Source organism: Ranitomeya variabilis, chromosome 7 (genome assembly GCF_051348905.1).
Source record: "Ranitomeya variabilis isolate aRanVar5 chromosome 7, aRanVar5.hap1, whole genome shotgun sequence".
Taxonomy (NCBI): Eukaryota; Metazoa; Chordata; class Amphibia; order Anura; family Dendrobatidae; genus Ranitomeya; species Ranitomeya variabilis.
In genome coordinates, this window is record NC_135238.1 from 24,417,218 (window position 1) to 24,433,422 (window position 16,205).

The 16,205-nt window shown below is 42.3% G+C and overlaps 1 protein-coding gene across 2 annotated transcripts; it reads left to right on the forward strand.

Annotated features, from left to right (window-relative positions):
* LOC143785578 (uncharacterized) lies at positions 1 to 14,721 on the forward strand. Of its 2 annotated transcripts, none has more exons than XM_077274563.1 (3): positions 1 to 200; positions 12,332 to 12,440; positions 13,611 to 14,721. In XM_077274563.1, exons 2-3 carry the CDS (start codon positions 12,356 to 12,358, stop codon positions 14,498 to 14,500), a joined length of 975 nt encoding a protein of 324 aa, XP_077130678.1. In that variant the 5' UTR covers positions 1 to 200; positions 12,332 to 12,355; the 3' UTR covers positions 14,501 to 14,721. The 2 variants fall into 2 exon arrangements, with proteins under 2 accessions (XP_077130678.1, XP_077130677.1); XM_077274562.1 differs by lacking the exon at positions 1 to 200 and adding an exon at positions 219 to 335 and having other exon boundaries at positions 13,611 to 14,676.
* The last annotated feature ends 1,484 nt before the right edge of the window (positions 14,722 to 16,205 follow it).

Below are 16,205 nucleotides of genomic sequence, written 5' to 3' on the forward strand. Positions count from 1 at the left end.
TTCTTTCGGGGTCACCACAGCCTGCAGTCAGCAGAGGAGACAGGACGCCTCACAGCTGCTCCCTCCCCTCTACAGCCTCACAGCTCAGCCTGTGGGGTCACATGGGAGGGGCGGGGCTACAGGGAGGGGCGGGGCTACAGGGAGGGGCGGAGCCAGAGACAACCAGGAAGAAGGAAAGAAGAAAGAACAAGAGACATGAGGTAAATCTCTGAATGTCGGTGGGATTGTGCTCTGTGATATCACATCTATTACGTTACTGATTTTTGACCGCAGGATGCAGAATTATGTGAACAGCAGTTTTTTTTCCAACATGTTGAACGTCTCTGTGCACCCAGGTTTAGTTCTGTTGCTGTGTATAATCACTGTGTTATCTGTGGTGTTACATGGGACTGCGGGTGACATCTACATTATCAGTATCTATTGGCCCAAAATGAACCGGGAGCGTCATCTCCCCAACAAGGCTGTAGCGGTGTACGCAGGGGCGTAACGACCGCAGTCGCAGCGGTCGCCATTGGGTCAGGGGCCCCGGGCCGGCAGGTCAGAGCAGGGCCGTGCTGGCCATCGTAGGGGGGGGGCCCATTTGGAAGTTCGCAGCGGGGCCCATAACTTTGTAGTTACGCCACTGGGTGTACGCAGTGTATACATCGCACGGAGCCGTCCAGGTCAGCAATCAGTAGGGAACGAAGCCTCCAACGATTATTATTATTATTATTATTATACATTTTTATAGCGCCATTTATTCCATGGCGCTATACATGTGAAATACGGGGCAAATATAGACAGCGATGACACAAGTTGTAGATTTAAAACTTCACATTTGTTTCTGCATTTAAAAATATGTTATTGTCTCCATCATGAGAACAAATCTTCGCTTTTCAGCTACAAAACCTTCATCATGGTTCCAGTATTACTGAATTGGACACCGCAGAGATATTGGCGGGTGCAGAGCTCTCTGCCTGACGTGTCTCCATAGTCTTATGTGGCCCTATAGTGCACCCCACATATTGTACGCGGCATGTCGTACATGCAACTACATAGACAACTCCTGCAGTATTGCAGCTCATGAAGCGTTTTATATTAGGACTCTGACCCGTGGTATATGGAAAAAAAGCTAGTATTTTTCAACCCCTTCATGACCTTGGGATTTTCCAAGTTCGTTTTTCGCCCCCCTCCTTCCCAGAGACATAACTTTTTTATTTTTCCGTCAATATGGCCATGTGAGGGCTTATTTTTTGCGGGACGAGTTGTACTTTTGAACGACATCATTGGTTTTAGCATGTCATGTACTAGAAAGCGGCAAAAAATTCCAAGTGCGGTCAAATTTTTTTCTCGCTACGCTGTTTAGCGATCAGCTTAATGCTTTTTTTTATTGATAGATCGGGCGATTCTGAACGAGGCGATACCAAATATGTGTAGGTTCGATTTTTTTTTTTATTATTATTATTGATTTATTTTGAATGGGGCGAAAGGGGGGTGATTTAAACTTTTATATTTTTTCACATTTTTTTTACTTTTTTTTTTTTTTTTTTGCCATGCTTCAATAGCCTCCATAGGAGGCTTGAAGCTGGCACAACGTGATCGGCTCTGCTACATAATACAGAAATGCAGGTGTGCTATGAGCACGGACCACAGGGTGGCGCTCACAGCTATCGGGGATCAGTAACCATAGAGGTCTCAAGGACCTCTATGGTTACAATGCAGAAGCATCGCTGACCCCCGATCATGTGATGGGGGTCAGCGATGCGCTCATTTCCGGCCGCCCGGCCGGAAGCGACGGTTAAATGCCGCTGTCTGCGTTTGACAGCAGCATTTAACTAGTTAATAGCGGCGGGTGAATCGTGATTTCACCCGCCGCTATTGCGGGCACATGTCAGCTGTTCAAAACAGCTGACATGTCCCAGCTTTGATGCGGGCTCACCGCCGGAGCCCTGCATCAAAGAAGAGGATCTGACCTCGGACGTACTATCCCGTCCGAGGTCAGAAAGGGGTTAAGCGCATGTTCACATGAAACACATTTTGAAGAACCACATCCAAAAAAAACCTTACGCCTAAGCTGGGTATTAGGCTTCTTTCAAACTTGCGTCAGTACGGGTCCGTAGCTAAGCGACATACCGATGCACGTGAAAATGTGGCACGACGTGGGCAGCGGATGTAGTTTTTCAACGCATCCGCTGCCCATTCTAAAGTCCAAGGAGGAGCGGGCGGAGTTCCGGCCACGCATGTTCGGTAGAAAATGGCGGACGCGATGTACGAAAAATGTTCCCATGAACGTTTTTTCGTGCCGACGGTCCGCCAAAACACAACGCATCCAGTACACGACAGACGCGACGTATGGCCATACGTCGTGATCCATCGGCAATACAAGTCTGTGGGGAAAAAACGCATCCTGCGGGCACATTTGCAGGATCCGTTTTTTCCCCAAAACGACGGATTGCGACGGACGTCACACAACGCAAGTGTGAAAGAAGCCTTAGTAGTTTAATTGGCACCTTTCCAAAAAAAAAAAGGCTGAGAGATAGTAAGGAGCTAATACCTGGAGCTCTTTTAGCCACAAAACGTATATCCGTATAATTAACTATGCTGGATAATTTAGAGTCTTGGTACAAAATGGGTAGATATTATTTGACAATGGAAAATACGACAAAGTATTGTGGGCTAAATTGGGCAGAAACTATGTGGATTGTCAAGCTCAACACCCGACACCCCATAGACTGAAAGAACGTAACGGTTATCCTCCTTTCATGTGATTATTTCAGTGAGCTTGTCTGTTTGTGGCTTTCCTTTTATGCATGTGTGTATGTATATTGTGCATCTATTCACATTTTTTATGCGAAACTACATAAGAGCCGTATATGTATTTTCTGGACTGTTTTTCACTTTTGTCACACACGTCTAATTCTCCTAGTTTGTTTTATTTTTTATCATTTCAATATATATCCCTCTTTATTTGTACCTACTCATATTCTTTTTACCTATTTATCTATACATTTTTAATACCGCTTTTCTTTCTTCTTTTAAATATTTTTTATTATTTTTACTTTATTTTTTTCGCATTCATTTTCTTTTTATTATTTTTACATTTATATTCATTTTTATTTCTTTTTCCTTACTATGCTTTTGTTCACACTTCCCTTTCTTTCATCCATTTAAGGCTACGTTCACATTTGCGATGTGCGCCGCAGCGTCGGCGACGCAACGCACAACGCAAATGTGAACGCATGCACAACGCAGCGTTTTGTGACGTATGCGTCCACTTTTGCATGGTTTTGGGCGCAGAAAATAATGCAACTTGCTGCGTCCTCTGCGCCCTGACGCTTGCACCACAGCGACGCATGCGTCACAAAACGCAAGTGCAACGCATGTCCATGCGCCCCCATGTTAAATATAGGGGCGCATGACGCATGCCTAAGTGTTTTTTTTTTCCCTCCCTTTCATCACCCTTTGTGGGTTTATCATTGTTTGTCTGTCTTGCACTTTGCTTCATTATTGTACTAATATAACGCCCTCTGCTGGTATTATTTAAGACTGTAGTCCATTTTTTATGTACCGGTGTGATGCGCTTGGTCTGTCACATGACACTCTGGCTGGGCGTCACTGTACTGGGCCGCGCCTTCTCTCCAACAATTTATGCAGTGTCATCAGCATTACACTGCATCCCGTGATCCCATGACTTCACATGTGACCGGACTCATTCACGCCCCTTCCTCTCACTAGTCATTCAGCTGGTGACCATATGACTGGTGACCAGATGTACACATGGGACCACCAGTAGACCCACCTCCTGGCATCCAGCACCATCTTGGACCCTTTTTTATGCATCAATTTTATGATGTAAGTTTTAATCCTATTGGTTTAGCAGTATAAAAGGACATGGATTCAAGGTATATACCAACCCCTGATGAAGCACTTTGTGTGAAACATGACTCAGGTTGGCCGAGCAGATAGTCACCAATACGTCTTTTTACTGACCTTAGATATGAGTATAGCATCCCCATACAGATGACAATCCAGCAGCTGTCAGCTATAGCTGACAACTTGCTGTATCAGCCACGATCGGTGTCGGCACCGTTGATATCTGTTTAACCCTTAGATGCTGCTGTCAATAATGACTATATCATATATTTTTAAGAGTGTGGAGGTTTTCTCTTTAACCCCATCTGCTCCCTGAGATCATGATCTTGTGGTCCTGATGTTTGCCATGGCAGTTCACAGCCAAATAGCGGCCTTAGAGTCTACCGGCTGTAGTAACCTGTTCAAAAGTTAGCGACATTTAGGTGGTAAAAATACACTTTTTCATTCCTGTTATCCCACTTTGTATTAATTCCTGAAAAGCACATGAAGGGTTAATGAACTACCTGACAGCAATTTTCAGTATGTCAGGGGGTGTTGTTTTTAAAATGGTATCACTTTTGGGTTTTTTCCAATATATAGGACCCCTAAAGTCACTTCAAACCTGGATAGGTCCCTTAAAAATATACATTTTGTAAATTTCCATGAAAAAATGAAAAATTACTGCTACATTTTTAAACCTCCTAAAATACAAAATAAAAGAACTTATTACAAATGGCGCTGATTTAAAGCAGACATTAGGAAACTTTTATTTATTAATGTTTTTCTCTGGTATGACTATCTGGATTAAAGGGATGTGGATTAAATGGAACATTAAGGCCATGTTCACACGTTGCGGATTTTACCGCGGATCCGCAGCATTTTTGACGCAGCGGTTTACAGTACCATGTAAACCTATGGAAAACCCAATCCGCTGTGCACATGCTGCGGAAAAAAATGCATGGAAACGCAGCATTGTTTTTTCCGCAGCATGTCAATTCTTTGTGCGGATCTGCAGTGTTTCTGCACCCATAGACTTGCATTGAGTCGGGCACATCCGCAGCAAAACCGCGGTTTAGCTGTGGGTGAAACGCTGCAGATCGGGAGGAGGGAAGCGTATGTGCGTGTATGTGTGTTCGGGCCGGGTCTGCGGGCTGTCAGTGGGTCTGTGCGGGTCTGTCGGGGGTCTGTGCAGGTCTGCCGAGGCTGTCTGTGGGCTGTCCGGGGGTCTGCGGGGCTGTGCTGGGTGGGTCTTTGGGTGTGTGTGTGTGTGCAGGCATCGTCCGATGGGACTGCAAGTCCCATCTGGCTATGCCTGCTACAGTGACAGTGATTGACACATTAGCCAGTGATGGGACAATAGTAGTCCCATCACCCGGCTAATGTGTTGAATGTAAAAAACAAAAACACATACACACATATATAGTACATACAACATATGACAAGTACATACAACATACATACAGTACATATAACATACAACCAAACATAACATACAACAGTACATTCAACATATAACATACAACAGTACATATAACATACAACAGTACATACGACATACAGAACATACATACAGAACATACAACATAAAACATAACACAGCAGAACATATAACATACAACAGTACATACAACATATAACATACAGCAGAACATACAACAGTACATACAACATATAACATTACATACAACATATAGCACATACTACAGTACATACAACATATAACATACAACAGTACATACAACAGAACATACGACATACAGAACATACAACAGTACAACATACATACAGAACATATAACATACAACATACAGCAAAACATACAACATATAACATACAACAGTACATACAACATATAACATACAACAGAACATACAACAGCGCATACAGCATACAACAGTACATACAACATACGGAACATACAACATACATACAGAACAAAGAACATACAACATATGTACAGAACATACAACATACAACCGAACATATAACATACAACAGTACATACAACATACAGAACATACAACAGTACATACAACATACATGCAGAACAAACAACATACATACAGAACATACAACATATAGCATATAACAGTACATACAACATATAACATACAACAGTACGTACAACATAACATACAATAGAACATACAACATATAGCACATACTGTACAACATACAACAGTACATACAACATATGACATACAGAACATACAACATGCATACAGAACATACAACATAACATACAGCAGTACATACATATGACATACAACAGTGCATACAGCATACAATAGTACATACAACATATATACAGAACATACAACAGTACATACAACATATGACATACAGTACATACAACATACAACAGTACATACAACATGCATACAGAGCATACAACATAACATACAACAGTACATACAACATACATACAACACATACATATAGACATACAGTACATATACACAATACATACAGTACATACATATAGACATACAGTACATACAGCATAGAGTACATACTCACCATCACCTTGATCCCCGAAGCCCTTGCTCACCTGTAAAAAATATTAAAATAAGCAAACAATATACTCTCTGATCCGCAGATATCCAATTAATACGAGTGTCCCACGACGATCTCCCGTGGAGAGCTGCAGCATTAGCTGATGCGACCTCTCTCCAGGGGCTCCAGGGATACAATGACGGAAGGTATCCTTCCGCAATGTATTCCTCTGCCGCTGTGAGAAATAGTCCCTATTCTCACTTGTGGCACTGCTGTGTGGGAAAATTCCCACGCAGCTTTGCCATAAAGTGAGACCCTGAACTCAAGTAACCTCTTCAGTGATGCACTGCAGGAGCCATTCTAGAGCCTATAGAGGCCTATAGAGCAGTGACATCACCCGATGTCACTGTTCTGTAGGGGAGATCGTCGTGGGACACTCGTTATTAATTGGACTACGGCGGAAGGTGAGTATACAGTTGGTTTATTATTTAAATTTTTTTTGCAGGCGATCGAGTATGGTAAGTATGGTGAAATTAAGAATATTAAAGGGCCACTGTCACCCCCTCCAGCCGTTATAAACTAAAAGAGCCACCTTGTGCAGCAGTAATGCTGCATTCTAACAAGGTGGCTCTTTTAGTTTTTGGTGCATGTATTCCCAAAATAATGCGTTTTATAAATTCTCCAAAATACCTTTCTTTCGCCAGGGAGGCAGGTCCTCTGTTATGCATTATGCAGAGAGCGGGGCTGGGATTCACAAGCAGGGCGGCCGCACAGGCGCAGTCTGCAAGCCTGGCTGTGACGTCAGACGGCCAAAGCTCACTGCGCCTGCACCAGACAGTACTACACAGCGCAGGCGCCAGATTTCATGCGAACACAGCGCGGAGGGGGCGGCGCCCAGCGCCCCAGAAGATTTGAGTGACTGCAGTCTGGTGTTTCAAGCAGGGGGGTGAGGACCTGCCTCCCTGGCGAAAGAAAGGTATTTTGGAGAATTTATAAAACGCATTATTTTGGGAATACATGCACCAAAAACTAAAAGAGCCAAGATGGCTCTTTTAGTTTATAACGGCTGGAGGGGGTGACAGTGGCCCTTTAAAATACTTTTTTCTGGCTGTGTCCTTTTTTTTCAAATAATTTTTTATTGGGATTTTTAACTTTTAACAGGGAAGGATAAGTTAGGAAGGGATGGAAAGGAAGGGTCGGATATGGAGGTAGGGAAAAATAAACCCCTATAGCAATAGGGGAGACAGGCAGTCATGAAGTCGATTAGTATAACATAATAGCTTAAAATGAGGTAACATAGTGATCTATGAAAATCGCATAAGTAATGCTTTGTAGAGGGTCGCTAAGTAAACATCTAGTACTGTCATAAAATAAAATGACGCAGTAAACCATAAAACTGAAATGAGTAATGCTATGTACAGATTCGCTAACTAAACGTTTGAAGGTAGGCTATAAAAATGACATATATAATGCTTTGTGTAGGTTCACTACGTAGACAACTATAAACCGGTAAGTAGTAGAATATGGATATGAATGCCCGTCATGAACTTTAAGCTTGATAAATGGTAGATAGTAGCTTGTCGTGTACGGGAACACCTCCTGATGATCCCCTATCAATGTGGGCAGCAAAAAAAGTCTGGCTCAGTATCAAGGCTAATGATTAGGAAGAAAAATATTTTTAACTTATAAGCGTAGTAAGGATATATGATTTTATGTATGGGACAGGACTACAAGTCAAGTAGGACCAGTGGAGGCTCTAGGAGGATTCAGACCATGTCGCTGCAGAAAGGTCATACCCTCCTCCGGTATTGCAATATGTACAGTTCCAGACAAGAATTTCACCAAAATAGTGGAGGAAGGCGACCATGAATACGCAAAATGGGACCTCCGCAGCTCCCGTGTGATGGATGAAAAATCTCGTCACTTTTTCAAGGTGTAAAAGTCTCTGAAGAATGTTAGGTGGCCATATGAGGAGAGCAGAAAGCTTTTTTCGGAGGAGAGGTCAAACAGTTTACCCCTAACCCAGGCTGGAAAAAAGGAGACAATAATGTCTCTTGGCACATCTGATGGGAGGTACACAGGTCTTTTAATTCTGTAGACTCTTTCTATAATATTGGGTTCGTTGAGATCAGGAAAGAATTTAGAGATCATTTTGTGAATATAAGTTTTCAAGTGAGGGGGTTTAACAGATTCCTGGACCCCCCTAATTTTAACGTTGCTTTTACGTCTATGATCTTCGAGAGTCGCCAAGTTACATTTGAGTGAGTCTATATCTGTTTGCATACTATCTAGTAAGGCTGAGGACACAGGAGGAATCAGCAGAAGATCTGTGCAGGGAAGATTATAGTTCCCAGGGGAAGAGTCCTCCATATTGCTGTCTAAGGAGTGTGCAGAGGGTACATATGAATCATGAGTTGATGAAGAAAGATGATCATATAGGGAAGACCTTGAGGAAGATAAGGACGAGGAGGACTCTAGGCTTTCCGCAATGGATGTCAACGCGTCCTCTATATATGACTCAGATGCTGAATCCGTGCTAGAAGATCGAGTGATTGACGGATCAAAAGAGAGCGAGAATTTATCTAGTGTTAGGAGTTGTTCCATTACTTTTTGGTTGACTTGTTCGCAGAAGTCTTTCAACAGATTGACTATACATAGTTCGGACAGGGGGTTTTCTGCAGCTCTCTCCCCCTCCGCCTTGATGAAAGAACATGCAGATTCTATGATGGGCTTCACCCCGCCTTGGTTGGAACAGTCGCTGGATTTCTTCAATGGTGCCACTTGTGAGTGGTGATTTATTAGTGGAGTGTCGTCCGAAGTCGGTGGCAAGACAGATTGTGGTTGCTGGGTCATTTGTGACAGTGGAAAGGTTAGAAAAGCTGCAGTGCACTGGGATTCCTCTATAGCCCCTCTGGAGTCTGCATCCTCCGTGTCAGATTGCTCTGTTTCATGGTGCCTCTTGATATCAGTGATGGCACTAACGGAGCTTGGGAATATGATTTTAACAGACTGAGCCCTGTGCCTCTGGTATCTGGGCTGGGCCACGAAAGAGGGGGCATTATAATTCAGTGTGCGGCTAGCAGCCTGTCTTGCTATGTCCCTTGCTGCGGTGCCGCTGTTAGATGTGGGCGGGGTCGAGGGCGGGGTTTCATCCTCCCTCCTGCTCCCCTTCCCCGCCGGTGAATGCAGAGCCGCCACTTTATTCTTAGATGTTGCGCCGGTCTGAGGGGCTGGATCAGGTGGACCCAGAGATTGCGGAGCGGGAGCTGCCCGTGGAAGAGGCTCACCTGCTATTTCTCCTGCAGCCGGGTCGGTGTCTTTGCTTCTAGCAGCGATGCCGCAAGGTGACATTAACCCCTTATTACCCCATATCCCACCACTACAGGGGAGTGGGAAGAGAGGGGCTAAGTGCCGGAATTGGCACATCTTGCAGATGCGCCATTTCTGGGGCGGCTGCGTGCTGGTGTTTGTAGCCGGGGGGGGGGCAAATATCCATGGTTCCTCTCTAGGCTATGAATATCAGCCCGCAGCTGTCTGCATAGCCTTTCTGGCTATAAAGTATAGGGGGACCCCACATCATTTTTTTGGGGGGGTCTCCCTATTTTAATAGCCAGTAAAGGCTACGCAGACAGCTGCGGGCTGATATTCATAGCATGGGAAGGGGCCATGGGTCTTACCCCCTTCCCAGGCTACAAATATTGGCCCCCGGCCATCGGCTTTGCCCCTCTGGCGCAGAAAATGCGCAGGAGCCTATGCCATTTTTTTCCGTTTTTTTTTTTATTAAACATGTTCATTTATCAACATCGGCCTTGCTATTATATATCCATGGATATATCTATCTATAGATATATTTATAGATCAATAGATATATCTATAGATAGATATATGGATAGAAATATCTATGTAACTATCCATATATCTATCTACATCTATCCATATATCTATCTGGCTACTTTCACACATCAGGTGTTTGCCGTCAGGCACAATTCGGCGAGTTTTGACAAAAAAAGATCCTTTTTTTTCCACGGGATCCGTTTTTTTCTCATAGAGTTGTATTAGCGCCGGATTGCGCCTGATGGCCTCATGTTTCATCCGTTTTTTGATGGATCCGTCAAAAAAGCTGTTTCCGGCGGAAAGAACGTGTTTTTTCTGTCCGGCGAAAAACGCCCAGCAACTGATCCAGCGAAAAACGTATGAAACTGAGATGTGAAATGATGAATCCGGCCTCCGAATCCGGTTTTTCATGCATTTTTTTCCATTCAAATCATGCACATTTTCCATTCTCTCTCTCAAAAAAAAACTGGATCAGTTGCATCAGTTTTTCACTATTTGCAACGGATCCGTTTTTTCAAAAATTCGTTGGATCCTGCCTGACGGAAAAAAAACTGATGTGTGAAAGTAGCCTAACTATCCATATATCTATCTACATCTATGCATAGATATATCTATCCATACATACATCTATCCATAGATATATCTATAGATCTATCTATTATCTATCTAGCTATCTGTCTATCTGTGTGTGTACTGGAGTGTGGGTTGGACAAATGTAAAAGAGGAGGTTGGACAAGAAATGACATCACAATTTTTTTTTTTTTTGCTCAATAATACATCTTTATTTAGCCTTCAAAAATACATTAAAAAACGCAGCTGCGTTTTCTGCCAAGAGCTGAGGATTTTGTGCAGAAAAATCCGCAGGCAAATCTGCAACATGTGCACATACCATCAAAGTTTGAAAATTGCTATTTTTTTATATTTTTGTCAAATTTCTGATATTTTTTATAAATAAATCCAAAACATATCAACCTAACTTTACTATTATCAGAAAGTATAATGTGACACGAAAAAAACAGTATCAAAATCACTGGGATTTGTTAAAGCATTCCAGAGTTATTACTAAATAAAGTGACACTGGTCAGATTTAAAAAAAAAAAAAATTGGCCTTGTCACTAAGGGGTTAAATTAAAATTTATTTTGGGTGCTTTTCTCTGCTGTGTGTGATTCCTGTCATCCTTTTATATAAGTGCTACCCTTTTGCTCATCAATGTGTTGATGTTGAACTTTTGACTTTCAGGCTCCATATCTCATCATCCACTGCTGCTTCCAACGTGAGACTAACATCATTTATAAACAATCATCTTGGATATTTCATACATAAATCTGACTTGCAGCTATTTAGCATATGATTATATGCAGATTCTTGTCTGATTATAGCTGTCATCACTATATAGTTGTACCTTATTATTATAGGTACCATTCACCTCTGATTATTGCTCCTTCTTTTTATTTATCTATACTTTATCATCTCCTCTTCATTCCTTCATACATGCCCATCTGCATTGTGCGTCCCTTGGGGCCTATAACTGCACTAATTTTTCCTTTCGTCTGGTTCTTAAAGGGAACCTGTCACCCCCCTCAGGCATTTGTAACTGAAAGAGCCACCTTGTGCAGCACTAGTGCTGCATTCTGACAAGGTGGCTTTTTAGTTACAAACTCCTGCACACGCTGAAATAAACACTTATAAAATGTGCCCCCACGTACCCTGAAATTGTCCCGGGGGCCGGACTTTCCTTCCTAATTAGACACAGCACAGCCGTCACTCCGGAGCTGTGTGCTCCGGGCGCCGCCTCCTCTTGCTGCATTATCGTCTTGTCACCTGCGCTGTAAGTTTTTTTTCCGGGCATGCGCAGTTGCTCTGCCCTTCGTACTTACAGGGCAGGCGCCGGGACAATAAAGCAGCAAGAGGAAGCGGCGCGCACATCCGAAATGTGAAGACAAAATAATGAAGGATATCACTGGACCCTGCTCCAGCAACCCCGGCTTCTATCACTAGGCACCGCTATACTGACTCTGAGGGTGGCATTGGTGATATAGGAGGTGGTGATGTCGGGATCGGTTGGCGGCTCAGGGACCACACAAGCTTGTAGTAGAAGCGTCCTTCTAGAACATTCCACTTGACTTTTCCTTCTGTCTGTGACTTTATTATGTATTATTATTTTCACAGTTTTGAAATCCAGGCAAACATTTGATGAATAATCCACAATCCATAATGGACAAAGGAGAAAGTGATGTGCAGGGAAATGAGTGGCGGTGCAAAGAGGAAGTTGTTACAGGTAACCGTCCTGATGAGGAGTCACCACAAAATAAGTAAGAGAGGGGTCACATTCTCCTCATTCACCGGACCTTCAAACACACTCATTTTAAGATAATTGCCTCATAATTAGAGCCAGGAATAGGTTATAGCAGAAAGCAGAATAATGCCTGGGCTAATCCAGCCTTATATTTGTGCCATCGCCATGACTTTCTAATGCACGACCATACGGCTCCTCCGCTCTATGCTGTGCACGTGGCTGTCAGAGAGCATGCGAGATGTACTCCATCTGTTTGCGCAGACTCTTGAGCATTTCTCGCGAGACAAGTGGTACGATATGAGCGTCTTCTGGGCTCTGTCACATGAAAGTTGAGGTGCTAGTTATTGACTTAAGATAGTCACTGAGCAATAGAAAAAAAGTTCCATAGCACACACTGAGGTATGCAATATGCGGAATATTTTTCAAGCATTCATCTGTTCTCTATGGAGAGAGAGAAGAAAAATGCTCCCATATGATCCATCCGTGCTTGTTACAGGCCATTATCTGCCTATGTAAAGATATAGTAGTGATATACAGGTAAATAGTATTTAAACCATGTTAGGCTTTTTTACTGGAAGAGCTACTACTGGTAGAAAATGAAGTTATATTTTCTCCGTAGTCGCTTTGAGGCAGTCCAGGGAGCTGTAACAGTCACTGCTCATAGAATGATGACTGCTACAACCGTCTATTTCCCCTGAAGACGGAAAGCGAGCGGCTGCAAGGAGAATATAACTGATGATATAGGAAGATGATTAGGGCTTAGTAACTTTCATTGTGATAGAGCAATGATGGTTTGCTTCCGTTCTCTCATTCATTTTTATTATTGCAGAACATTTTCTATGTACACAATGGATGCGCTGCCGACAACTATATGTATATTATGAAATATGTGATCATTGACAAATGTTTTATTCTTTGACGTTTGATCTTTGCACTCAGCAATGATCGGGAAGGATATTAGTACAATTGATTCTTTGTGCAATCATCACATCATGTAGATGACACTTTAGTCATTTAATAATAAAGCGTTCCTACATACCTTAGAAAATGTATGAAAGTTTTAACTTTTTCTTAAACTTGTAATTTTTGTATTTATATGAATATGATTTTTAAGGTTTTGTTCAAAAATCAAATCACTTTTATTCTTGGCAGATGAGCATACCAGCAGCTCCGAAGGACATCTGATATCTTCATATATTAAAGTAGAAGATGATAGCTTCAAACAAGAAACATATGAAGAGCATGGCAACATCTCAGATATACACTTAACCCTTCATAGCAAAGAACTATCTCCTAATTCATCACAGATTGTTAAGCAAAATAAAAGTGTGGAAAATAAAAGCGGACCCACAAGAAAGAAGCCAATTTCGTGCTCAGAATGTGGGAAATGTTTTGCTAAGAAATCAAATCTTGTTGTACACGAGAGAATTCACACAGGAGAGAAGCCATTTTCATGTTCAGAATGTGGAAAATATTTTTCTCAGAAGACAAATCTTCTTGCACATGAGAGACATCATACAGGAGAGAAGCCATTTTCATGTTCAGAATGTGGAAAATGTTTTACAGAAAAATCAACTCTTGTTGTACATCAGAGAAATCACACAGGAGAGAAGCCATATTCGTGCTCAGAATGTGGCAAATGTTTTACTAAGAAATCTCATCTTATTAAACATGAGAAAATTCACACAGGAGAGAAACCATTTTCATGTTCAAAATGTGGGAAATGTTTTTCTCAGAAATCAAATCTTCTTGCACACGAGAGACGTCACACAGGAGAGAAGCCATTTTCATGTTCAGAATGTGGGAAATGTTTTGCAGATAAATCAATTCTTGTTACACATGAGATGTATCACACAGGAGAGAAGAAATTGTCATGTTCAGTATGTGGAAAACGTTTTTATAAGAAATCTCATCTTATTATACATGAGCGAATTCACACAGGAGAGAAGCCATTTTCATGTTTCGAATGTGGGAAATGTTTTAGTAAGAAATCACATGTTGTTAGACATCAGAGAAGTCACATTGGGACTAAGCTATTTTAACCGTTTCGTAACCAAGCTCAATTTTTCAAACCTTTATTGTGGTAATAACAATGGAATTTTTCAACTTCTCAGTTACCTGAAAGGTTTCTTATTTTGTTCCTGACACTTTGTATTTTATGCAATATATTTTGCTTTTATTAAAATTGAATTTTTTTTACAAAAAATATGAAAAATTTGCAATGTTCAAACTTTGTTTACACCCATAAACCAAATAGTTATACTACCCAAAAATTAAATAAGTAACATTTACCTTCTGTTTTATAATGTGACCATAATTCTTCAAATGTCTTTTTTATTTTGTCAGAAGGGTTAAAAGTTTAGCAGCAAGTTTTCATTATTTTAGAACAATTTGCCAAATTTATTTTCAAGTAGCAGCAAGTTTTCATTATTTTAGAACAATTTGCCAAATTTATTTTCAAGTACATCTCTGCGGACAGCACATGAGGAGGTAGTCCTTCTTTCACCTCTGACTTGACAGGATCACAGAGAGGTTAAAGCGCCCCACTCACCTCCACCTTCCAGTGTTTTTCTTGTCCCGACAAGGTTGTATCGCATGAGAGGTTGGTCCTAAAGTTAAAATATCTTATCCGGTGGAGGGTCAAAGGACAGTCTCAGGGTGATCGGTTGGTCTCGGCCTTCCCTTCCACTGACAAGCAGTCCGGGGCCAACACCTCTCTGGGTAGTGGTCCCTCAGCCAATAGCCAGCCTGTGCACATCTGCAATAACGCAGTATTCCTGCTCCATCCATAGGAGGACACCTTATCTCTGAAGACTGCCCTCCAGCTGCGCCTCATTAAGTTGGCTCCTTCAGGTGGGGCAGATCGGACAATTGAAATGTACCACTCACAGTGGAGGTTTATCCTGAATTAAGATGGATTGCTCTCTTAAATGTAACTGAGTCTGGTCTCGCAAGCTTCACCCCAGTCTGTGCCTGATAGTGCCTCTGGACTTCATAGCGCCTCTCTGTCTTGTATTGCCTTTGGGACTCATAGTGTCACAGGGCCTCTCATGGCTCACAGGACCTCTGGGCCTCATAGGTGCCTCTTAATGCCATATGGTGCCTCATAGGGCCTCATAGCACCCCTCATACCTTGCGGCTTCGTGCTTCTGGCTTAATGCCTTTGACTTTGGGCATCGTACCTCGTGTCACTGGCCTTGCACTCCACACTTTGTGCTTCTAGCCTTGACTCCGGTTAGAGAGTCCTTGTGTTTCGAGACTCAGTTCCAGCTTCATTTGTAACTTGGCTTAGCCAAAGGAACAACTTTGCTCGGATTGGCCTAGTATTTCTTCTGTTTCGAAGCAGGCGTCTCAATTCAGCTACTGTCCATGTTCTATCTAGGTGGAAGTTTTCAGACTTGGCCCTTAAGTGCTAGAATCGGGACTCTTTTGTTATAGTTGAATGGAAACCTATATCTATCAAGTTCATCCTACAACACAACATACTACAAACCAGGAGTCTATCTCTTGTGCGGAAGTGTTCTTAACAATCTTTACCAAGGCTCTGGGTTAGGAGCCAGCCGCGGATATAACAAATCAGTTAATGATTTTCTTCCTATATATATGTATATGGCCAGAAATTTCAGTAAACCTCCACTTCTGCATCACTTCCTGTGTTGTTAATTAGACTTTTTTGGCTCCCTCTGGTGGTTACTAGTGATATGACTCTGGGATTTCCTTCCCTCTGTCTGCACCCAGCTGGGTCGT